Genomic DNA, 21,172 nt, shown 5'->3' with positions numbered 1-21,172 from the left:
AAAGACAGTGCCATTTAGGGTATGCAGCTAAAGCAGATCTGAGCAGGATCAGGTCCAAAGTACTCAGTATTTTACCCTGGCACTGAAGCCAGATTCTGATCTCAGGGAAAATGAATTTAAGTCTAGAATAAACTACTCCCCTCACTGGAATAACAGAGGTATGAGTGTCATCAGCCTGATCCTTGCCATGTGCTCTGGCCAGCCCAATGCCCTGGCACCACCTACCTGTTTCCTGCCTGACTCCCCTTCCTTCCACCAACATCCAGGAACACCTGTGCACAGAAAGCTTCCCTTTGCCACCACCTGCCTATTCCCTAGCAAAACACGTACCTATTAGTAGCTATTATCAACAGATTATTCTGATCAAACACCAAAAAAATGGATTTTCTTAAGCAGATTGTTCTAAGTGCAATCTCTTCCCCATCACCTCTCCCAAATCACCCCACTTCTTTCTCACACACCTAAACAAAACTCACAAAATGAAAACTCCTCAAACACAGTAAATTATTTTATCTACTCCATCCCTTCTACCTCCTGTTACTACAACCTTTTGCAATAGGGGTGCTGTTAAATCTGATTTTAAACGTGAAGTTGACACTGTAGTCTCATTCTCTTCAGTCAAAATACAAAAAATAAAAAGCTACACATACACATTTTATCACAGCAATGGACAAATCTATCACAGAAATACTTTTGACAAATAATAAAATGCAAAAAGGTATTGAGGAGGTTCACAGCAGTTTAATGAAGGCTCTCATACAAAATCTTGAACTCAAAGTTACAGTCAAGAGTTACTGAAAAAAATAACTTACAGTGAAAAAGCAGATGAGAATTGCCCACTTAGCCATGGAATTAACTGCGCTTTAACGCTGTGCTTAAATAGTCACCACACAATAGGAACAAATTTAAATCACGACCAAGGTACACACAATTCACTTCCATTCTGTTTTCAATTACACGTATTCAGCATGTAATTTAACCTCTGGAAGTTACTCTGAAGAACATAGAGGTTTCTCTTTTTTTTTTTTTTTTTCTCCAAACACTCACTGGAAATAAATACCATTGAAAGAATACATGTGGAGTGCAATAGAATGGACACTTAGGCACTGGTACAGTCTAGTCCTCTTCAGCCCTCTACAAACTACAAGACGAGAAGTTTTAAACCACAGATGGAATGGAGAGCAGGTTAGAGCTGTACAGGTAGTGCAGCAGGTTATGTACTACACAAGAGCACATCTGCAAAAGGTCCCAGGAGATTTTTGTTGAAGATGCAGCGTATCCACACCAGGTATATCGTGAAGGGCTTAATGTTTTCTGAGAAGGTGTGATTCTGATGGGACAATATATAAGGCATGTAAGTGTTTTCCCCTTGCTCTTGTATCCACACTTCATATTTTACTTCTCTGACCTTGAGATACCTCAGATTCCAGGGGATCTGCCAGGACACAGCAAGCTTAGCTTCACTCGTGCCCTGGACGGAGGCCTGACACTTGGCATCCCTCACTTTGCCAGGGTAGAGGCTACCAGACCACTTCTGCTTCTTGGGTCCGGGCTTAGTCTTCACAGTCTGCCTAATCACGTGTATGAGAGACGGGATGTTCACCTTTGTGTCCTGGTAGGCACGGAACAGCCACTCGGGGTTGCGGCAGCAGAGGTGCCGTGGCACCTCCGTGCTCTTAATGATGCGCTCCTGCTCAGCTTTGTCCAGGTGAGCAATCCCACCCTGATCCCAAGGTCTGTCCGGGTAGGTTACGGTGTCTTCCCTGTCGGTGTTCTGCCAGGCAATGTACTGCAGGTCCATGCCAGGAAGGGTTGCCAGGGTTTTGTAAGGGGTGTAGTGTTCAGGGTTGATAGCATATGGGAAGAGCTCCACCACCGTGGCCCCTCTTGGCAGGAAGAGCGCCATGACTAATTGGGCCCCGTGCATGCTGACCAGCATGGACGCATTGCTGATCAACCGGGCGATGTCAGAAAATGAATGCTCCTCCAGAGAGACGGAAATGGTTTTCATCTGAAACTCCTGAGCGAGAGCCAGGATTAGTTCTGCCTCATTTAGGATAAGTCTGTTGATTGTCCGACTGAACACTACGATGTACTCCTCACTGGAGCTTTCCTCCAAGCTGATGTTCAGTTTCTGCATCATGAATTTGGTGAACTGCCTGATCTCATTACCAGAAACCAAGATGTTAGCCTTTGGCCCTTGTGGCTGGACAAATCCATACTGGTACCAGGTGGTGATTTTGGATAGTCCCACATAGGATTTGGTAAAGCAGAGGAGCCTGCCCAGGGTTTTAAGCTCCTCCCTGAGGAGCGGCTGCTTGTTACTCAGTAACTTGTACAGGTCAAAGTGAACACCTTCACTCCAGCCTTCCATGAAGAAGAGTCGCGCCTCCAGATCTAAGTCGGAGAACTGCTGCATGGTGTAATAGATGGGGAGGAGGTCGTCATGAAAGACGTGCATCAGGTTGTCTGGGTTGAACCTGTTGGCGATCAGCGCCACATCAGGCACAAAGACCGGCTTTGGCATAAATTTCAGCGCAGCAGCTGGCAGCTCCACGAAGTTGAAGTACTGGGTGTTGTGATCTTCCACAGAGGAGAGGTCAAGCAGAGCCGGCTGGAACCTCCGGGAGCCCAGGTTGGGCAGCATGACGGAGGAGTTGCTGTGGAAGTAGACAAACTCCTCAGCCTCGGTAGAGTAGCACAGGGACTCAAAGCGGCAGATGCGGTCAGTGTGCATCCTGCCAGTGCACACCATCCTGGTACCGTTCTCCACCAGGGCCTGCAGAGCTGCATGGTAGTCAATCTGAGCCTCAGAAAGTTCCTGAGACTGGCGCATGAGGACCAGCTCCTCCTCCACCATGGCGGCATGCTCGTGCAGTTTGATGTATTTCCAGAGCACGGCAGCAAGGACAGACACGAGCAGGGCATTGAACACAGCTGCTATGTTCATTCTGTAGTTAGATCCTAGCAGGATGACAGGTGGGGAATGCAATGGAGAGGGAACACATCATTAACACTCTTTGACATGGTGAGGGCAAAGACCTGTGGAAAATAAAACAAGAAAGGAACCATTTAAACATCAGGTTTACAGCTCCACCATGAATCATATTTTATGGACTATTCAAGAGAGTTTAAGCTTCTTTCAGTAATTTTTCCCCTTTCCAGGGAATGAGGGGAAAGAAGAAAGAAGTGCCAAAGGTCTCCCCAAAACTGTAAAAAAATACGAAGCAAACAGAACTGGGAGCTGCTCTACAGGAAGGCTCCTCTCTCATTTTCATTTCTATGCTTTTGAAAAAGAAAATGTAAAAGAGCTTAAGGATGGGCTCTACAAAGATCTGTTAGAAAGAAAAGTATGTTCTCTGGGATTCTGGATCACTCTGCTCTTTGCAGACCACTCCCACAGTGAGAGGAAATAGAGCACTGCAGTCACTGGGCCACCTGCAGAGGACTTGGAGACCAAGCTCCTCCTTCTGCTCTGTGTGGCTGAGAGCACTCAGCAGTGCCTCTCACCTTCACTGTGCAGGTAGCGATAGCTCGAGGAGCATTTCCAGGACAGATTTCGCTACACTCCACATGGAATGTGAACTAGTGAACATCACACTCAATTTCATTTTATCCAGGGGTGGGGGAAGGACTTGCAGGTCTATGGACTGCCCTGTGGGAGAATCCTGAGTCACCTGGGTGTTGCTTTGGCTGCAATCCAGGATCAATCTAGGAACTGCCATCACCTTCCAAAAGAAATATTGGCATGGGAGAGAGGAGAGCTCTGCTCTTTATGAGAGGAACTGATGTGTCATTAAAGCAATCAAACCTTCATTTAGTGAGAGTCTGGCTCGCACCAGCACAGCCAACTCTTATACAAATGATAAGCTAATGCATGAAGGGTTTCACTGTTGGCATTTTCCCATCCCAGTCTGAGAACCTTTTCTGTGCTGCTCCAAGGCCTCCATGATTCTTTTTCTTTTAGAGCCTGCCACTTTCTTTCTATGCAGAAACACTACTGGCTTATATCAGAGTATTGATTATAATTTCAACTGTGAACTTCAACTTCACCTACAGAATTTATGGGCTTCGATTTTCATTATGCATCAAGATTCACTGATGTAAATAGGCAAAATTCACACGCTGTAAATAATTGCATCCATGACTCATGGGGAATTTTAGCAAGGGAAATTTCTGATTAGTATTTACCCCACTAGATTGTTCTAGCTGCCATTTTTAAAGGTAGCAACTTTAAGCTTCCTTTGATACAAGTTTGCCATGGGGGGAAAAAAAAAGCTATGTCTCAAGTACATGTTCTGACATCCCAAGCATCCTTTAGCATTTTAACCAAGAAACACTTCTTACATGGCAAAGTGGAGGAAGTTAGCCAGGCATATTTGGGACCAAAGCAAACAACTCCTCTACTGTCAAAGGAGTTCCTTTGAAAAGAGATATTGCAACCTAAAAGCTTGATCCTGCAACTTGGAATTGAATGGAGAATCATTCATGGAATTCAGTGAAGTCCAAAGGGATTCCTATACCTCATGAGATCCCAACAGCCTGTGGGATCTGTCTTAGGAAGAACTGAAGGTACGTGGGAGTCTGAATAATGCTGAAGAAATGAGTACTAGCTGTAAGCCACGCAAACTCGAAAGGTGATCTTGGGGGATCTGAGCAAATTCATTTCAATTTCTAGCTACTCAAATGAAACAGAAATGAAGTCCACCTCCATAGGCAAGTGGTCTGAAAAACTGCTTCATTTAGAAACTTTCGTAAGCAGCAAATTAAAAAGGTATTGTTTTGATTTGAACCATGGAAAAAAAAAGGAAAGGAACTTAAGAGTGGTCATCTGATTATCAGGGCAGGATCAACTCTCCATAAACCATGCCCCAAGGATGGGTCTCTATCTCATTCTTAGTACTAATTCACCTCTTCAGCCAGTCTCTGTCAAGAGAGGCATGAAGGACTGTGATAAACTCTTTTCTAACACTTAGCCTTTGTTCCCACCACAGCAATTTTAACCGGGCCTTGTCCCGGGTGCCACAGATATCCTACACAGAAAAATGAAGGCTGTCACATCACATATCACTCTGTCCTCCTCTGTCAACAGGGGATGACTGCTGCTCCTGATGGCTTTGCAACTCTCAACTATGGCTATTCCATGGAAAAGCCTGGAATGGAAACCCACTGGGGACAGCAGTACATCACTCAGGTTCTGCTAATGCAATCAAACCTGTTTTCGGTGAAAACAGTTTTCAGAAAGAGAAATTTTTGATGGGGACAGATCCTAAATTATTTTGTTGGTACCGACTTTCAAAGCTTTATTTTACTTCTTCACTGTCTTTGAAAGATGTCTAATGATATCATCCAGCACTGTACATAACCTCTCCCCTACAAACCTCTCATCTTGTGAGCACAGCTTTAAGTGACTTCAACAGCATCACCAAGGAAAGGATCGAGCCCCAGCAGCCATATGCAAAGCCTGACAATCAGTACATGGAGGAGACCTTTAACAAGCAAGTCCTCTGCTGCAAGCACACACTTAAAGGAAGGCCAGTCCACAGGCATTGTGAAAGTTAACTTCTCTGGGTCACAAGAACAAAGCACCTACAAATTCAGTGGAGTCAATGCAAGTTGCAACAACTCGGCAGAGGAAGGAAAATCACATGGCTTCTTTATTATTCCATTATGGCAAGGTGAGTGTGTATGTGTGCATGTTTCAAAGGCATAAGAAGCCCACAGTCCATAAAAACACCACTGATACCACCTGCATTTCACAGGCATTTTGGTGGTAGAGAGCTCTGCTGACCATTACAAACCCCTTGAGCCAAACAGGCCCTCTTGAAAACAGCCTGTTCAAATGTTTCACCCCTGACTGATTTGTTCTCTCCCCTCCAGCCCCAAGGGAAGGGCATAAGAGGCACTTCAGAGATGCAGCCTGATGGATGCAGCCAATGTTCAGAGGTTAGCAATTTTCATTTCAGACTCTGCCACAGCCACACCTGCTAAATGGCTAGGAATGAACAACTCAGCTTTTTAGTAAAAATCACCTGCAAGGCCCTCTTCCACCTCTTCCCTCATTACAGCTCTTTCACTTCCCTGCACTTAGCTAAAGTGAGCGTATGTACTTTAGCCAACCAGGTGTCAGGAATATGTGTTAAATGTTAGCAATGCTAAAATAATCCATCTTTATTTCTGTTCCTCATTGCCAATTCCTAAATCCTGGTTCATGCTGCTTGGGAGAAAGCTGCTTTTGCTGGAAGTGAACAAGGGGATGTGGACAGGAAGGGGTGCCACAGGCAGAGTGAAAGGAGAATTTCACAGGTACTCATAGAGCTGTCTTAATTCTTTGCCTGTTTTCCCACATTTTATCATCCACCTTTTTTTTAATCTGACACTTTTGGTGAAAACAGACCTTCAAGAACGATAATTTTTGGTCCCTCAGGGAATGATAGAGCATAAATAGTAACAAACAATCCCACAGTTTGCTTTTACATACCCAGGAGAGGCTGCACCAAGGGAGGAAAGGCAAGCAATCACTCTCCATGTCCCCTGGTTCCTCAGTCCCCCAAGCCGAGATCAGCCATAAAGTGCTGTCAGCAGCAGTAGACATGGGATAGGAAACTTTCCCAGGAGGCAGAGGGTAACACTGAAACAGGTGAAAGCATTTAGTTTTCTGCCTGAAGAGAGCTGCTTCACAATAAAAGAAAATTTCATTACTAAATCTCCCTCACAAAATGGGTCTAGAGCTGCCATTCCCAGAGAGAGAACATCCTAAGAACTGAAAGGCACTTGCAGAAGTGGCAGGCCAGACACACTGTTACTTTTCTCAAGAGCAGAGTGCTCTGTGCCTTTTCGTTCTCCATAGAGGGCAGCCTCTAGGCCAGTCACCCCCCGAGCTGCTCACAGACTCCCTCCTCCCCATCCCTACCACACTCATCCACCCTCTCACTTCCCAGTGATGCTGGGATAACCAGGGCTCTGCTCCACGTGAGTAATACACCCCAGTTACCTGATGCCTTTTCCTGGTCTTAAAATCAAGAGTCAAACAAGGTTAGAAGGGGAAAAGGGATTTTACCTTGGTATTTATTTTAAGGATCCTTAGGTGCACTATGTCCAGGTCGAATGCACCAAAATGCACACCACAATGCCCCCCCAAAAGATCTGGTATAACATTATAGGTCTTACTAATTAGCATATCTATCAAAAATTCCCCAATGAGAGGCTTAAATGAGCCCCCCTCCCCAAGGAGCCTTGCCCTGGATGGTTCTATCTTGGTTTACAGAATGTGTTCTGGAGAGGACCTTGGGGTCTGGGGCACACTAACCCTTACCTACGAATCTTCTAAAATGTTTAGTCTTCTAGCTGAACAAACAAGTCCAAGAATGTAGGCAAAAAGCACTAAGAATACAGAAGTTGTGCAAAGGTATAACAGGGGTATAAAAGAAAAGGGAAAAAATCTTCATGGCATCATACCAAGGAAATTGCATGGACTGACATTTTTCCACTCTGCTTTGAAATGCTAAAGCATCATCCTTCAGCACCAGGAGACATGACAGCTGATAGACCAGAGCCAAGCCAGAAGAGACATGCATGCAAAAGCTGCACAGAGCTTCTCGCTGCCAAGCTGGCAAAGGGCAGTGATGTCCGTCCCATGGGAGGGGATGGGATGTGCCCTTGAGGATGCCCAAGACAAGTGGCCTGCAGGGGAGCAGCAGAGTGAGAGAGGGAAGCAGAAGAGGCAGATTTCCCTGCCAGTGATGCTGACAGGGCAGGGGGCAGCAGACTTAGAGCCAGACATGGGGAGTTCACCAAAAACACTGGTGTGGGGGCAGCTCAAGACTGTGCAATGGAATTAAGAGCATATCCTGAAGCCTGCAGCTCAGCCACAATGGATGCCGCTCCAGTGGCTAAGAGCCTGTGGGAGGGACTCTATTTTTGGTCAGCTCATCTTTACTCTTTTTCCAAGAGTTCACAGGCATGAAGAGCTTACCCCATTTTCTTCCTTTATCCCCATTCACTTAGCAAAAGCATCCCAGTTTCATTCTCACAGCCCAGCTACCTCTCCTCTAACTAGCACTGGCTGCTGGTGACCAGGTGAAGTCTTCAGGAACATTCATCTGGTGTGTTCAGCAGGCACTTCTGGCAGAGCCCTCCAGTGTCTTGCAGGTCCATAATACTCTCATTCAAGTCTGGACACAGCAGCACCTTCTGCCTGTTAGCTACAGGTTATCTGATGTATTAAACATCCTGAGGAAGTGGTAAGGACACAGGAAACGTAGATGGAGACACTGCTCTCCATCTCCTATTAACATGTCTAGGAGATCAGAGTGGGTGGGATGAGAGAGAGGAATTTCCACTAATAGGCAGCTGGCATAAAGAACTGTTTGGATTCATTTAGGAGATGAGTTCTGTTGTTCTTTTTTTAATTGTGAAGCTACAGTAGGATGAATCACTAAAGCTATTAATATGATGGACAGTGTTCCAAATCTCTCAATTTTAAAGAATACAATCTAAGTAAGAAATGGGGAGAAAAGCTACAAAATCCACATCAAAAAACCCCAACTACAAAAAAGACAAACACACACTACTAAAACCCCCAAAGGGAGAAACCAAGAGCTTGATTAGGGAGAACAAGGGCGACCAGCATGCCTAAAGAGGGGTCACCTATTCTTGCAGGTATTAAAAGAACGAGAAGTGCTGGTTTTGTCTATTTAGGCCTTGACAAGCTTTTGTTACCAACTGCCCAAACATTTTCCAGGCCAATGTTCTGCTTCCCAGAGCTACAGCAGGCTAAAAAGCCTCATAAAATGGAAAAACAAAAAGCACGAAGGAGACACATTTCCAGAGAGCATCACCACTCTGTGCACAGAGAGAAATGCCTCCTCATGGAGGCCAACTTGGCCCAGCTGGTCAGCTCCTGTGCACACAGCCTGCCAGTGGTGGCAGGATGTCCAAACAGAACCATCTCCACAGTTCCCAGAAATGCAACACAATTGGAAGTGGACTGGGGCTGCCCTTGCCACAGGACAGCGAAGGAATTACGGCAGAGCTGCATGGGAAGGAAACGGGCTTATTGTTATGGTAACACACTGGGAGGGGTAGGAGCAGATATTCCCTCCTCAAGGACATTTTCCCCATCAGCACTTCCTACCCCTGGATCCATCCCTTGCTAGACTGGCTTTCCAGGACCAGTACAGGAAGAGAAAAGCATGCAAACATGGCATTTCACACTCCCCCTGCAAAATGTCTTCTGTTCTTTCTCCCATCCCTGATGCAAGAGGCTTAGCTAAGGATTCAGTGTATGTAACACATGCAGTTTTAAATACCTACTTCATTCATGCTCAAAGCAGAAGTTGCTAGAAGGCAACTTTCCCAATTGGAAGGAGGGGGAGTTGGGATTCAGCAGCCAAGAATTTGCTTTTATTCTCATCTCTGTCACAGATTCCCACAGAACTACAAGCAAGTCAATCCCCACAGACCAAAAAGCTGCTATCATCTTATTCACTCTATTTATTTAATGAGATACATATATCTTTCACAGTACATAGCATATTAAAGAAAGGATGGTACACTGAATGATTGATATACTGGAACATTTTCTTTGTAAAAAGCAGCCAACTGTAGAAGTGCTGACTTTTTAAACAGGAAAAGAGCAGATTCTTGTAGAGGGAGTAAGCTCAGCAGTTAAAGATAAAAATATCATTAATGAAGCCTGATACAAAGAAGGGACACAACAAATAAGAATATCTTGACTACGTAGTCTCAAGAAGAATTTTAAAAATAGAGCTTTATTCAGAAAAAAAAATCAAAATATTACAATATACTTAAAAAAAACCCTGTCTTATAAAAACCTTATCTATAGAGAGTTGTGATCAAAATTAGGTCTATCTTCAGTTTTTATGGTTTAGCATAAGTGAGGAATAGAAAGCAAAACTGTTAATCTTTCTATACGAGACTGAAACCAAGGAGACTGAGGCTCTGTGCAATGGTCCCTACTGCAAATGTACCTTCAGTATGAAGAGGAGAAGTCTGGTGGCTACAGGACACCTACCAGTTGCACTTATGGATAGAAAACTTAAGTTTTCTTCTATTTAGTTTCAGAGTGAGAGCTGGGACAAGAAGAAATCCAACCCTTCACAATGACTAGCAGCCATTGATTTAGTATTTGCTGATACTCCTGTTTTGATCTACAAAACAAAAGGTTAAAAAATTCCAACACTAAGCAGTCAATGCATAGAAGCAAATCACAAAGCTGAGCTAAAAGCATAAATCTAAAAAGAATATTTCTTGGGCTTTTAAGATCTGCATTTCCAATTTCTCTCCTCCATCCATAATGGAGTACAAAATCCTTTCCCCAAACAAAATCCCAGATCTCCAGAAAATTCCCGTAAATAAGATGCATTTCTGATAAACAAGCTTGAGGCGAGAGATGTAAGAAAAACGAGCTAAAAAGGCAAAGAAAAGAAGGTATTCATCTCAGCCCTCAGGTCTTGTTCACCTTCTGAGAGTTCCAAGCCTAAAGATGAAAACCCAAGTTTCTCAAAATAACCATGGCTAGACGAGGGGGAAGCTTAACAGATAGAGTTCATTCCAGCTAATCTTCGTTCACCCAAGTGAACAAAGTAACCTATCTGGTTACATTGTCATTAACAGACCTGTCATATGAGTAAAAATCTCCCCTTTTGCCTGGTTTCTTGCTTTTACTCTGTAAGCAAGATACTTTTGTCAGAAAAAAAAATGTCAAGAGAGCAGCAGGTTTATCTTACTTCAGTGGTCTGCCTAAAGGAAAGATGGAGCGGGGGTGGCTGAAGGGAAAATTTACTAATGCTGCAAAGCTGAATTTAAAAGAATATGATGCGAAATCCCAAAGTACTGAACAAGACGATCTTCAGCCACTCCAACTATGCCTCTGGGCTTTAGCTGCCATTTGTTATTCTCTGTACTTTATCTATCCTTTCTTTCTCTGTTCTCCAGCGGGTAGAGTACCTGTGTAATTTGGATACTGGGACTGGTGCTTAGCAGCATTTACAGCCTAAGCTCTCCCTGCTTTCCATCAGCATGGTGCCCAGGACTGCTCCGTGTGCTGCAAATTCTAAGCAGGAGCCAAAATTGTTTGGAGCACAGCACAGCCAATAAGAACAGTAAAAATCCCTCCTTGGTTACCACAAGCTCCACATTAGCATGCTTTTAGGGGAGGGTAAAAAAAAAGAGTAATCCCATAGCAGCACCCGTCCAGCAAGAAACACACTTCTGCAAACCTACAGAATTTAATCCACATCAGAGGTGTTTTCCCCATGAGACTTTTGTTTAAAAATGATAAAGCAAACCGCTTGTCAAACAAAGAGGGACTACAAAAACGTGGGATTACAAATGAACTACTGACTCCCTTCCCACATGTGCACACACATAGAGGAGGGATTCAGTGTGAACTTGAGGAGAAGGGGGAGCGAGGAGATATCAAAAACATGCTAACCTCCCCCCTCCCCTCAGAACACTGCAACCAGGACTGCCAACAAAACTGAATTCAGAGCCGTATGTGATCAGCACAGCAAACACAGCACAGTTACAATGACACCCAGCAAAGAAATGCAGTAATTCAGAGCATCTGCAACCTTTTTAGTCTTGGAAGTACTATCACTGGTAGATCAGTGTTTCAGCACATGCACGCATACCTGGTGTTGCTAAATAACAGGAAATGCTATCCGGTGCCTCTCTTTCACAGGAGAAAGAAAAAAGAAGACACCTTAAAGCTATGCTTTGCAGGGGAACGAGCACTCTCCAGTCTTCTTCTTTCCTCACCACCACAAAGAAAAAGCAAAAATCCCATCTAAGAGCTCTCGGCGCCGTAACCCGTGCACCATCTGCAGCCTGAGCTACCTCTCTCCCCCAGGTCTGAGCATGCTCTGTCTACCGGCAGTGTCCTATCGCTCCAGCTGGCTCACCTCAATTTGTTAGCCTCCCAGAGGTCAGCCTTGCATGCAGGATGATTTGCTGCAGTATTCCTGCAAATCCCCGACGGGCGGCCACACTGAAACAAACACCACCGTGCTGTTTCACGGAGCTGAGCATGTCTTGGGAGACAGGCGGCAAACTGCTTTGGGGAGGGGGGACACACGCATTTTAGAAATCCTGCTTTTGAGGATCATTAATGCCACTGCTACACCAAACACCTCACACAAGAGACGAAAACAATAGGAGAGAAAGGAAAAAAATGCCCCTTTGCTAGAGGACATGAAAGCCTTTTGTCATGCTTTCTAGTAATTCCCTTGGCACCAAGGAAGGAATTTCCCAGCTGTGATGGTCAGCAAATGGCTTAGAATTGAACAAGGCTGTGATTGCCCTCCTTTAGAGACCCAGGGAACAGTATTTTCAAACTAAAGTTATTTTTTATGGTGGAAACAAGTAATTCCTAAACACAAAGGCACAGAAATTATCCAGGAGCTTATAAGAGAATCTCCTACTGCACGCAAGCTCATGGAGGTGAGTCCCTTACACCAACCTTCAGAGCAGAGCTTGAACCTGTGGGGGACTGAGCAGCTTCATGAAGACGGCAAAGCAGATAGTACTGACTGGGAACATTTCCAGTTCTTATCCCACAGTGGGATCTACATGCAGACCATAGCCCACCAAAAGGCTCATGGCAGGAAGTCACACCACTAAACACAGGAGTGAGATCTCAGCCCCGCAGGGACACTCTTGCAGGCAGATCACAAGCAAACATATGAGGCACTCTGCAAACGTGTTGACTGTATATTTGCAGGACACATCTTGTTGAATATCTGTCTGTGAGGATTTTCCCTTTGAGACCTAACAGGTAGAATAAGAAGGATGAAAAAGAAGAAAAGTTCTCTGACACCTCTTCCCACACACTCAAGGTGGACTTTGAACTACAGCATGAGCTTATGTCTGTCCTGAGAGGATCTCAGAGAGACACTGGTCAGTCACATCTGCCTGGTGGAAATAAATAATAAAAAAAGAGCAAAGAGAAGAGAGCCCACCCAGTGCCCTCAGCCTGTCCTATTGGTACTAAGGAAATTCAGAGTCACCCATCTCTTTTTAAGGTCATCTCATTGTCCCGTTGCCCCTCTGAATACAGAGATGTTGCCTTGTGTGGAACAAGTCTGATATTTTTCCTCTGAATTTTGAAACTCTAGGAGTGATTTGGAGATTTGGAGCTCGCTTCACTTGAGAAAACACATCTTGACTTGGTGTTCTTTGCACTTCAGAAAGCTCCACTGCATGACCTACCTTCCACCAATGCTAATGGGAGCCTTTCTGCTGACCCCACAGATCTTGGCTAGCGACTTTATCAGTGGGACCCCTGATAACCCAGACATACCATGTTGGTCTCTTTATCTTAGACAAGCTTTTATTTTACTGGAGAAGAAAGGACAACATATACAGACCGGTCTTCTATTTTTGAATAAGCTTATCCTCTACCTCTGCAATGAGTTATGTTAATGGATTTCTTAGGTACAATTTATCACATTGCACAGAATTAGAGAGTTTAACCTGCGTCCTGAAGACGGTCCTGTTGTCAATCTGCCACACCACAAAGTACATCATTACAAAGTACTGCCACACCAAAACTACATCATTAAGGGGTGGGGGAGGAACCATAACCAAATAATTCCAGCAACTGTGAAATAATAACTGTCCATTACCATTGCACCATAAAGCACTGAGTGTGGCAGTCCCAAGCTCTTCACAGTCAGCACCTACTACAGGCTGGTAAGGTTTGAATAGGAAGGAGGTCTTGGCTCAGAACTAAGCATTTGATAAATATTTAATACCCCTCATAAAGTTGCATCCTTCAAAAACAGCATCACATTTTAGAACTCCTAAAAAGCAGTACAGCACAAACAAAACTCATCAAGCTAGCAAGAAAGTCTGAATAGGTCCCTCTTGGTTTAGGGCTGACAGAGAGCAGGTAAATCATTATTTACTGAATCTTTGCCTTGCACATATATGTTGCAGGGGTGCCTGCGTCACTCTGAGTCACAGCATTTATTATTTATAGTCCCAGAAGGACTCTCTATAAGAAATTGTTCTTCCTGCAGTGCTTTTGAACCAAAAGTGCATTTCAGTTTAAGAGCACACAAAAAAAAAAGTATGCCTGAACTAACAAAAAAAGTCTTTGTACTGATAAATACAAAAGGAGACAAAGGAAGCATTTGGTTTCTGGACACCAAGATTGGGACTTCACACAGAGAGGATGACATTTTGATTCTGCAGAAGCTAACATTAAAACTCATGTCGAAAGGACCAGGACTTCAGCCAAATACTGAAAATTCCTAAGCAAGAATATACTTCGACAGGGTAAAAGGTATTTTTCTGAAGAATATCTCAAGGGCCAAACATCACTTTCCTCAACTGCCTCAAGAATGACATACTCCCAAGGCTTAAGAGATGTAGGGTGCAAGTTTTACATAAATACTAGGTTTAAAAAGGTTTAAGTATGATCAAACACACACACACACACACACACACACATTACATGTCTTGACATCAACCTGACAAATTCATAGATATGTATTCTCCTCTGCAGATACGGGCATGTTTTATACATATAAAATATATACTTGCCTGCTATCTGAATTTGTCATATCCTAAACTATTCACTCTAATAATCCCTCTATCCCTATTAGGAACCACCACAGCAGTATTGCAGGGACACACTGGCCTGCTCCTGCAGTGTGTGTGGAAAGGAATGGTGTGGGAGAGTCACCTGCCAGTTCCCAAGGCAGGAGACTGGGAGACATGGCTTTGGCAGCTGTTCTGATTCAAGTTAGATGTCACTTGTGCTCTTCCAGTTCCCATTCTGCCATCAGTAATGACAGGTCAACAGGGTGACAGAGACAAACCAATTCCCTTTCCTCCAGCTTTGTCAACTGCGCACCTGCACATTTAATTAGTGCCAACGTGTCTGCAAGAGAATCTGAGATAATTCATGCTTAGAAGAGCATTTTGGTAAGTAAATGATGTTCACCAAGACTGACATGAGAAACCAAGGGTAAAACATTGCCTGAGATCCCTCGGTATGGCCTCACCCTGGTGCTTCCCACAGCCACTATTTGTTAACTATTTTTGTCCAGGCAGCAAGGAGATCATCTGCCCCTCTCTCAGATGACACTTCGATATTAAGACACAACCTCACCTGAAGAAACGCATCTTCCATTTTACAGATAAAAAGACTGAAATTGTCAAAGGGATCTGGGTGGGATGTACCACACCAGCATCCATTAATATGGGAGTAGCTTCCTGTGAAAAATCCACCAACAATCAAAACCTCTTGTGTACTCCAAGGTTGTATTCATGGGCTTCAGGGCTCAGGACAGAAGCTGGGGCCTCCAAGACCACAGGTGACAGAGTAAACACGGCAAAGGACAGAGAGGAATAAGTTACCAGCTCTGTCACTATTGCTCTCAAAGAGCTGCTAGAAGAGCAGCCATAAGCCTGACATGCTCTGCTACCCACACACCCTCCTTCCATCTTCTATTCCCACCATACTTGCAAGGCAGAGGGTCCAGGGGCCTCCTGCGTGCCTGGGAAACCCCCTTGGACCCACAATTTAGCCTCAAGTTGGAGGCCCTGTCAGAACAACTTGTCCTGGGAATTTTGGAGGAAAAGGAAGAGAGCCCCTTTTTCTGTCTGTTGAGACAAACAGGGCAGTCACAACCAACAAGTCTTACAGATGTCTTAGGAAACCAAGATGTTAATATCACAGCAAAATACAGCTCTTGAAAAACACTCCTGAATGTGAACATCATAGGGGTACCAAGGTATGGAAGAGACATAACAGAAACACAAAACTTGCTTTTCACGAACCGTCAGGCCCTTGGATCTATAGGGTAACTGCATGGAAGTATCCAAAGGATGGGGCTTAAGATGTACAAGAATTTAACTGCCTTCACTGGATTATGCAACTGGTTTGCAAGTGGGCTGCAGTTGCTCCAGAATTGACTCGAACATCTCGGTTCAATAAGCAGGATTACAGGAGGGCTTTGAGGATCGGGGTCTAGGACCTTGACTGTTTTTGTGGGTGCCTTCCAACTCAGAATATTCTATGATAAGACTTTTTCCTGAGCTGCCTTTGTTCTAACCTTCCACTTTTTCTATGTTCAGAGACTTTGTGCTTTTTTAAAAACCTTGAGAACCCAAACCTACAGACCAAAGTCCTAGTGATGCCCGAGGTGGCCACCTAAAACACAGAGACTAGACAAGAATAAGAGAATAAAAAAAGAGGTACTTATTTGAAGGGCCTTCAAAGGTACACCCTGAGCAGTCAAAAGGCTACACCCAAGATGGACTCTGGGTCACAAGTTCTTCACACTTTTATAAGTTTGGTTCATTTGCATATCAGCATTAATTCTCCAATTATAACCTCAGTTCATGATGTAATTACCCCAGGTTTTCCCCCCTCTTTAGAGGCTTTTAGTTTACACATTTTGGGGCCTGGTGTCTTTGAGGTGGAAACCTAGAGAGGGTTTGTTATGTCTAACCAGCATGAGAGAACAGCAGCTAACAGGCCACAAGAAACATCAGTTACACACTAGGCAGCACAGGATTTCAAAAATATAAAAGTTAAAACCTAAGGCATCACTAGTACTTCATGGAAAGAACTCCACAAGAAGCAGTAGCAGCATCTACAGTCTTGATCAAAACAGCAGTTTCGATCCAAGCTGCAGTGTGTGCTTCAATTAGCCAGTCTGACAAATGCCTGGAAGTAGCTGCAACAGTAGCATGACAGGAATATAGTTCAGAGCCAAGCTAAAGGAGAATCTAAATCAAATCAGGGGAAATAAAAAGGTTTACTGTCATTTTGAGTCCCTTAATTGCAAACAGATTGTTTTGCCTCCAACGCCCCCTTCAGCCACACCTGTACAACACATCCTCACATTTTTAAGGATGCAGACAGCACACAACCCATCCCTACTCCTAGGGCAGCAGTGTAATATTAACAACAGATAGGAGCACAGTATCAGAGGACACCCTCCCTGTAGTGTAACCATTTAGACTGATGCTAAGGGAGCACAAAACATCCATGTTCTGGATGGGGAGCATATCCCAGGGGTACTGACAGTCACATGAAATCTCAGAACAGAGCATTAGGTCTCACAAATAGTAAAACAACTTATACAAGGAAGTAAAAAAAAAAAGGGTGTTTCCTGACAGCACAGGCCACAGAACTGAAAAATATCTGCTGGCCAATTAAAAAATATCCTAACAATTGGGTTTTGATTAGTACTTAAATACCCCAGTCTGATCTTCCCCACGGAAAAGAAGAATTCTTACCTTGTCCCTCATCTGATTACAGTATCATCAGAACACCCAGCTGAGAAGTAGTAACACATGGCTGCAGGCCAGGCATTTACTGTTTCAAATGTTGCTCTGAGGGCTACCGCTGCTACTGACAGGAGGGAGAAGAAAGCAAATGAATCATCTTTCTCAGCTTCAACATGAACCACTGCACACAATAGGGAAAGTGTGATGAATACACTGAATTAATTGTAAAAACCCATTTCAACTCCTCCAGGTGTCATATGCAACAATTTACAGTTCAATACCTAAGAAGAGCTTCTTCATGCTCTTAGCAGCTTGAAAATTCATGGAAATACTGAATCTAGGCATACTTATCAAGGGCACAGCAGTAAGAAGAAGAAGTCCAAGCCTGACTTGATGGGAAATTTTTGTATTAGACTTGCTGTTGTATTTATTTGAATAGTAATAAAAACCAAAGTGGTTAATTTTTGCCCCATTTTTCCCACCAATAAATCAGTGTATCATTCCCCTACAAGCCCTCCTTGTGACCCATTTGTGTGGAGGTTTTCACACCCCCATAAATAGATGATATGACATTCAATACACAGAAGAAGGTGAAAGTTTCAGAGAAAAAGTAGGAAGTATTTGTTGAAAGAGGAACACCTGCAAAACTACTGACACAGTTGTTATTCACTTGTGGCCCTTCAATGATGGGAGATTCCTTACCCAACCCTGCCACAGCAGCTCATTTCTGTTCCCTTCCTTCCTACCAGCAAGATCTGCTGCCTCTGTTGCATCAAATGCTGAGTCAAGTCTTTGGCAATGAGCATCTCTTCAAATAACTGAAGTGTAACCTGACTGTCACTGAGAGAAGAGCAACATCAGCCCAACAAACCAACTGCTGTTTAAGACAGCTCCAGTTAAAAACATCTGCCCTCATTCATTTTGTACAGCTCTGGGTCCATGTGCTAATATTTGCAAAGCCAAGAACAGAGTGGTCTTTCAGCTACTTTACAGGGTATTTCAAGACATCAAGGGCTCTCCAGATAGCTTCCTACATCAGGATGTGCTTTTCCATCTCTAGGCTTCTACTAGCATTGATGCAGCCGTTCCCACAGAAGCCACCTAGCACAGGGAGGGTTGAAGCAGGGCTGAACCCTCTCAGTAGCAAAGCATTCCCAAGATGAGCCATAGTAAAGGCATGGGGTGTTGTCACACCCATCAGCCTCAAAGAGGAAGGTTCTTGTGACCTTGAAGACAAGACAAAAATGCACATATGCACTGGCCACAGGCAGTGAATCCTATCCCAGGTCTGGAGATGTCAGAGAGAGGACATTTACAACCTTCCTGCCTTGGCTCATCCTGCTTCCCCCCTTCTATGGCAGAATGATGTGCTTATAATCTGTCCTGAAGGCTGACAGGAGCAATCTGCTGAGGTAGCCAACCCTTCTTTCCAGGCAGAGGGATTAAAGCTACAGCACAAAAAGCTTCTCTTGCAACTACGAAGACCCAAATCTGCACTGGTATTACTGCAGCAAGTATGTGAAAGGAGAAAGCACCAAAGTCAGGGACTGAGGGCTGACTAGAAAACAACCATCTTGCTAAAGTGACTTACAGTTACACAAAATAACCACCATTTCTTTACCATCAAGGTGATGAAATACACCAAACTAAAGTCCAAAATATACTGAAATAAAAACCCTCTTCTCTCATTTGCTTGAATATTTTTAATGCTTAAAAATAAGCCTGTACATAAGAGTCCTGCGTTCCAATGGGACAATACATGCACATAAATTAAGCAAGGACTAGAGAACTTTGTGCATAATAGCTTGCCTTGTGACCTCTGTGCTAAGTACATATATATTTGTACATAATACATATGTATGACTATTGCAAAATTCATATAAAAGATTACAATTAACACAGAGACTACATACTTCTTTTAAGTTTATACCCACATTAAAAGATGATTAATCAGTGGTTTTATAAATCCAAAGAAATTAATTTCAATGAGCTGCTAGCTTCCCAGCTTTAGCTTTATACTTTGACACAACCATAACAGAGTCAGAAGCCAAGATGCTGAAAAGCCATATATAAATGTCTGTGGAACTGTCCCAGGCAACCTTACAGAAGAAGGGAAGGTGACAGCAATGCCAATCTTCATTTTCTATTAACTCTCAGGTCTCTACATGAACATGAGTAACAACCTAAGTAGTAAAGAACAAACAGCCAGAAGCAAGGAGCAGAGGTAAGAACAAATCATTAAAAACTGATAAGCACCAAAGGCTCTAACTTAGCTAAAGGCAGTAAAAATGCAGACACACGGAGAAAACCACATCATGCCTCCTCAAAATGAATCTGGTCATATCATTTTAGTGCTAAAGTGACTGCTTCAGTGCAACACCACAGTGTCTGCTTAGAAAGGGCAGTATTTCATCTGCGTGCTTAGAGGTCTGAAAACCTATTTTCCCAGGTGTCTCTCCCTCCTTCTAAAAGAGAAAATTACACAAATTAATCTTTGTGCACCTTTTTATTTTTCACTGGTCCTCCTCTTCCCTCCTGCCACTCCTCCTATCCATTGTGAAAGGTAAGCAGGAAAATATTGAAATTAAAATTGAAATAAATGACAACAGCAGGAACAGCCTGAGTCCAGTTGGGCTCACAAAAGGGAGTTTATGATACACTTGAGTCAGTGCAAAAAAAAGAGGTCATGAAAGTGCTGTCACACACCTTTCTGGAGAGGGCTTTTTGTCCACATAGCTACAGATGAAAGCCTCATCTGCTCAGGGAAACAAATTTTCCAGTGCAAAGGGATTTCAATTCACAAATCACCACCATCCCACTCAATTTACGTTACAAGTGGCCAGATGGGAGAGGGGAAAACAACAGCAAAGTAAGGCATGAAGCAATTCACAACTAACTCATTTCCAACGCATCAAAGGCTTACCAATGAATGTTCTGTGTGACAGACTGTGGTCATTCTGTAACTACATCTGACTGACTGCTTGCCAGAAGCACATGCAAAACCCCATCACATCCAGGGAATCACTGACAATACACAGTGCATTCTCTTCTGAAGGGGGAGTGCAGTCCCTACACACAGACTCAGGAGGGCTTTTTTCCTGGGACAAAAGCAGTTGATTTCAAATTCCTTCAAGGCATTTCCAAGGTATGTTACACAGACTGTGCTCAAGTATTTCATTGGTCACCTGTAATTCAAAACTCACATACAGCTTAAGACTGTGTCATACATGAAATCCCTAATTAGCTTGGTCTTTGCATGTTAAGTGCTTTAATTAGTTAATTTTGAGTTAAACAATTTTTTTAATTGAGTGTTAAAGTTAACCCATCAGCCCAGGTACACAAATCAAGTTTTATTATTATGGTTTTCACTTGTTCAAAGCAGTTGATTTGCACCAGTCCCAGTTAAAATTCCCCAGTTAAAAGTTCCCCAGTTAAAATCCCTTTTCAAACTTTAAACCACTTGTACACTGTAAGAGTTGTTTCTCCTATGTTCATTGTCTACTTTTATAAGTGTTTTAAGAGGTATTAGATGTATTTTAATATTTTTTTAAGGTTCTACTTCGCACTTTAGCCTCAGGACCAACTTCAAAACCCCAGTTTCTAACAGCCAGCAGCTATTTTTAGCCCCATAGCCACCACCCTGTAGGCAAGCACCGTGGCAACCTGAATCTTAATAACCCTTATCTCAACTAATACCACCCTTCTGACAACGATGAGCCATTGGTGGACAGAGATAATCTGTCAAAGGGAAAGCACGAATCACTTCAAACCGAAGGGGCGGGCTGTGGGCGGAGCAAAGGCACTATAAAACAACGAGGCCGCGAGGGACACACCCCTTTTTCCTCCCTCCAGCCTTGCTGAGGTGGAGGTCAGTGCTGGGAAAGCCTACTCCTATTAAGGA

General features: G+C 43.7%; 1 protein-coding gene across 4 annotated transcripts in view; it reads right to left on the bottom strand.

Annotated features, from left to right (window-relative positions):
• Nucleotides 1–721: 721 nt before the first annotated feature.
• Nucleotides 722–21,172, bottom strand: part of POMGNT2 (protein O-linked mannose N-acetylglucosaminyltransferase 2 (beta 1,4-)) — a 33,027-nt gene continuing 12,576 nt past the window's right edge. For 2 of the 4 annotated variants that reach the window (XM_069007412.1, XM_069007413.1), the window contains exon 2: nucleotides 722–3,042. In XM_069007412.1, the coding sequence (XP_068863513.1) occupies nucleotides 1,214–2,950 (1,737 nt within the window). In that variant the 5' untranslated portion in view covers nucleotides 2,951–3,042 and the 3' untranslated portion in view covers nucleotides 722–1,213. Of the gene's footprint in view, nucleotides 3,043–6,481; nucleotides 6,632–11,657; nucleotides 11,905–21,172 lie in introns of those variants that run through there. The other 2 variants (XM_069007411.1, XM_069007409.1) reach the window with 2 other exon arrangements.

The sequence above is a fragment of the Aphelocoma coerulescens genome, chromosome 2 (genome assembly GCF_041296385.1).
Source record: "Aphelocoma coerulescens isolate FSJ_1873_10779 chromosome 2, UR_Acoe_1.0, whole genome shotgun sequence".
NCBI classification, from domain to species: domain Eukaryota; kingdom Metazoa; phylum Chordata; class Aves; order Passeriformes; family Corvidae; genus Aphelocoma; species Aphelocoma coerulescens.
This window is presented reverse-complemented; position numbering and strand designations above follow the sequence as displayed.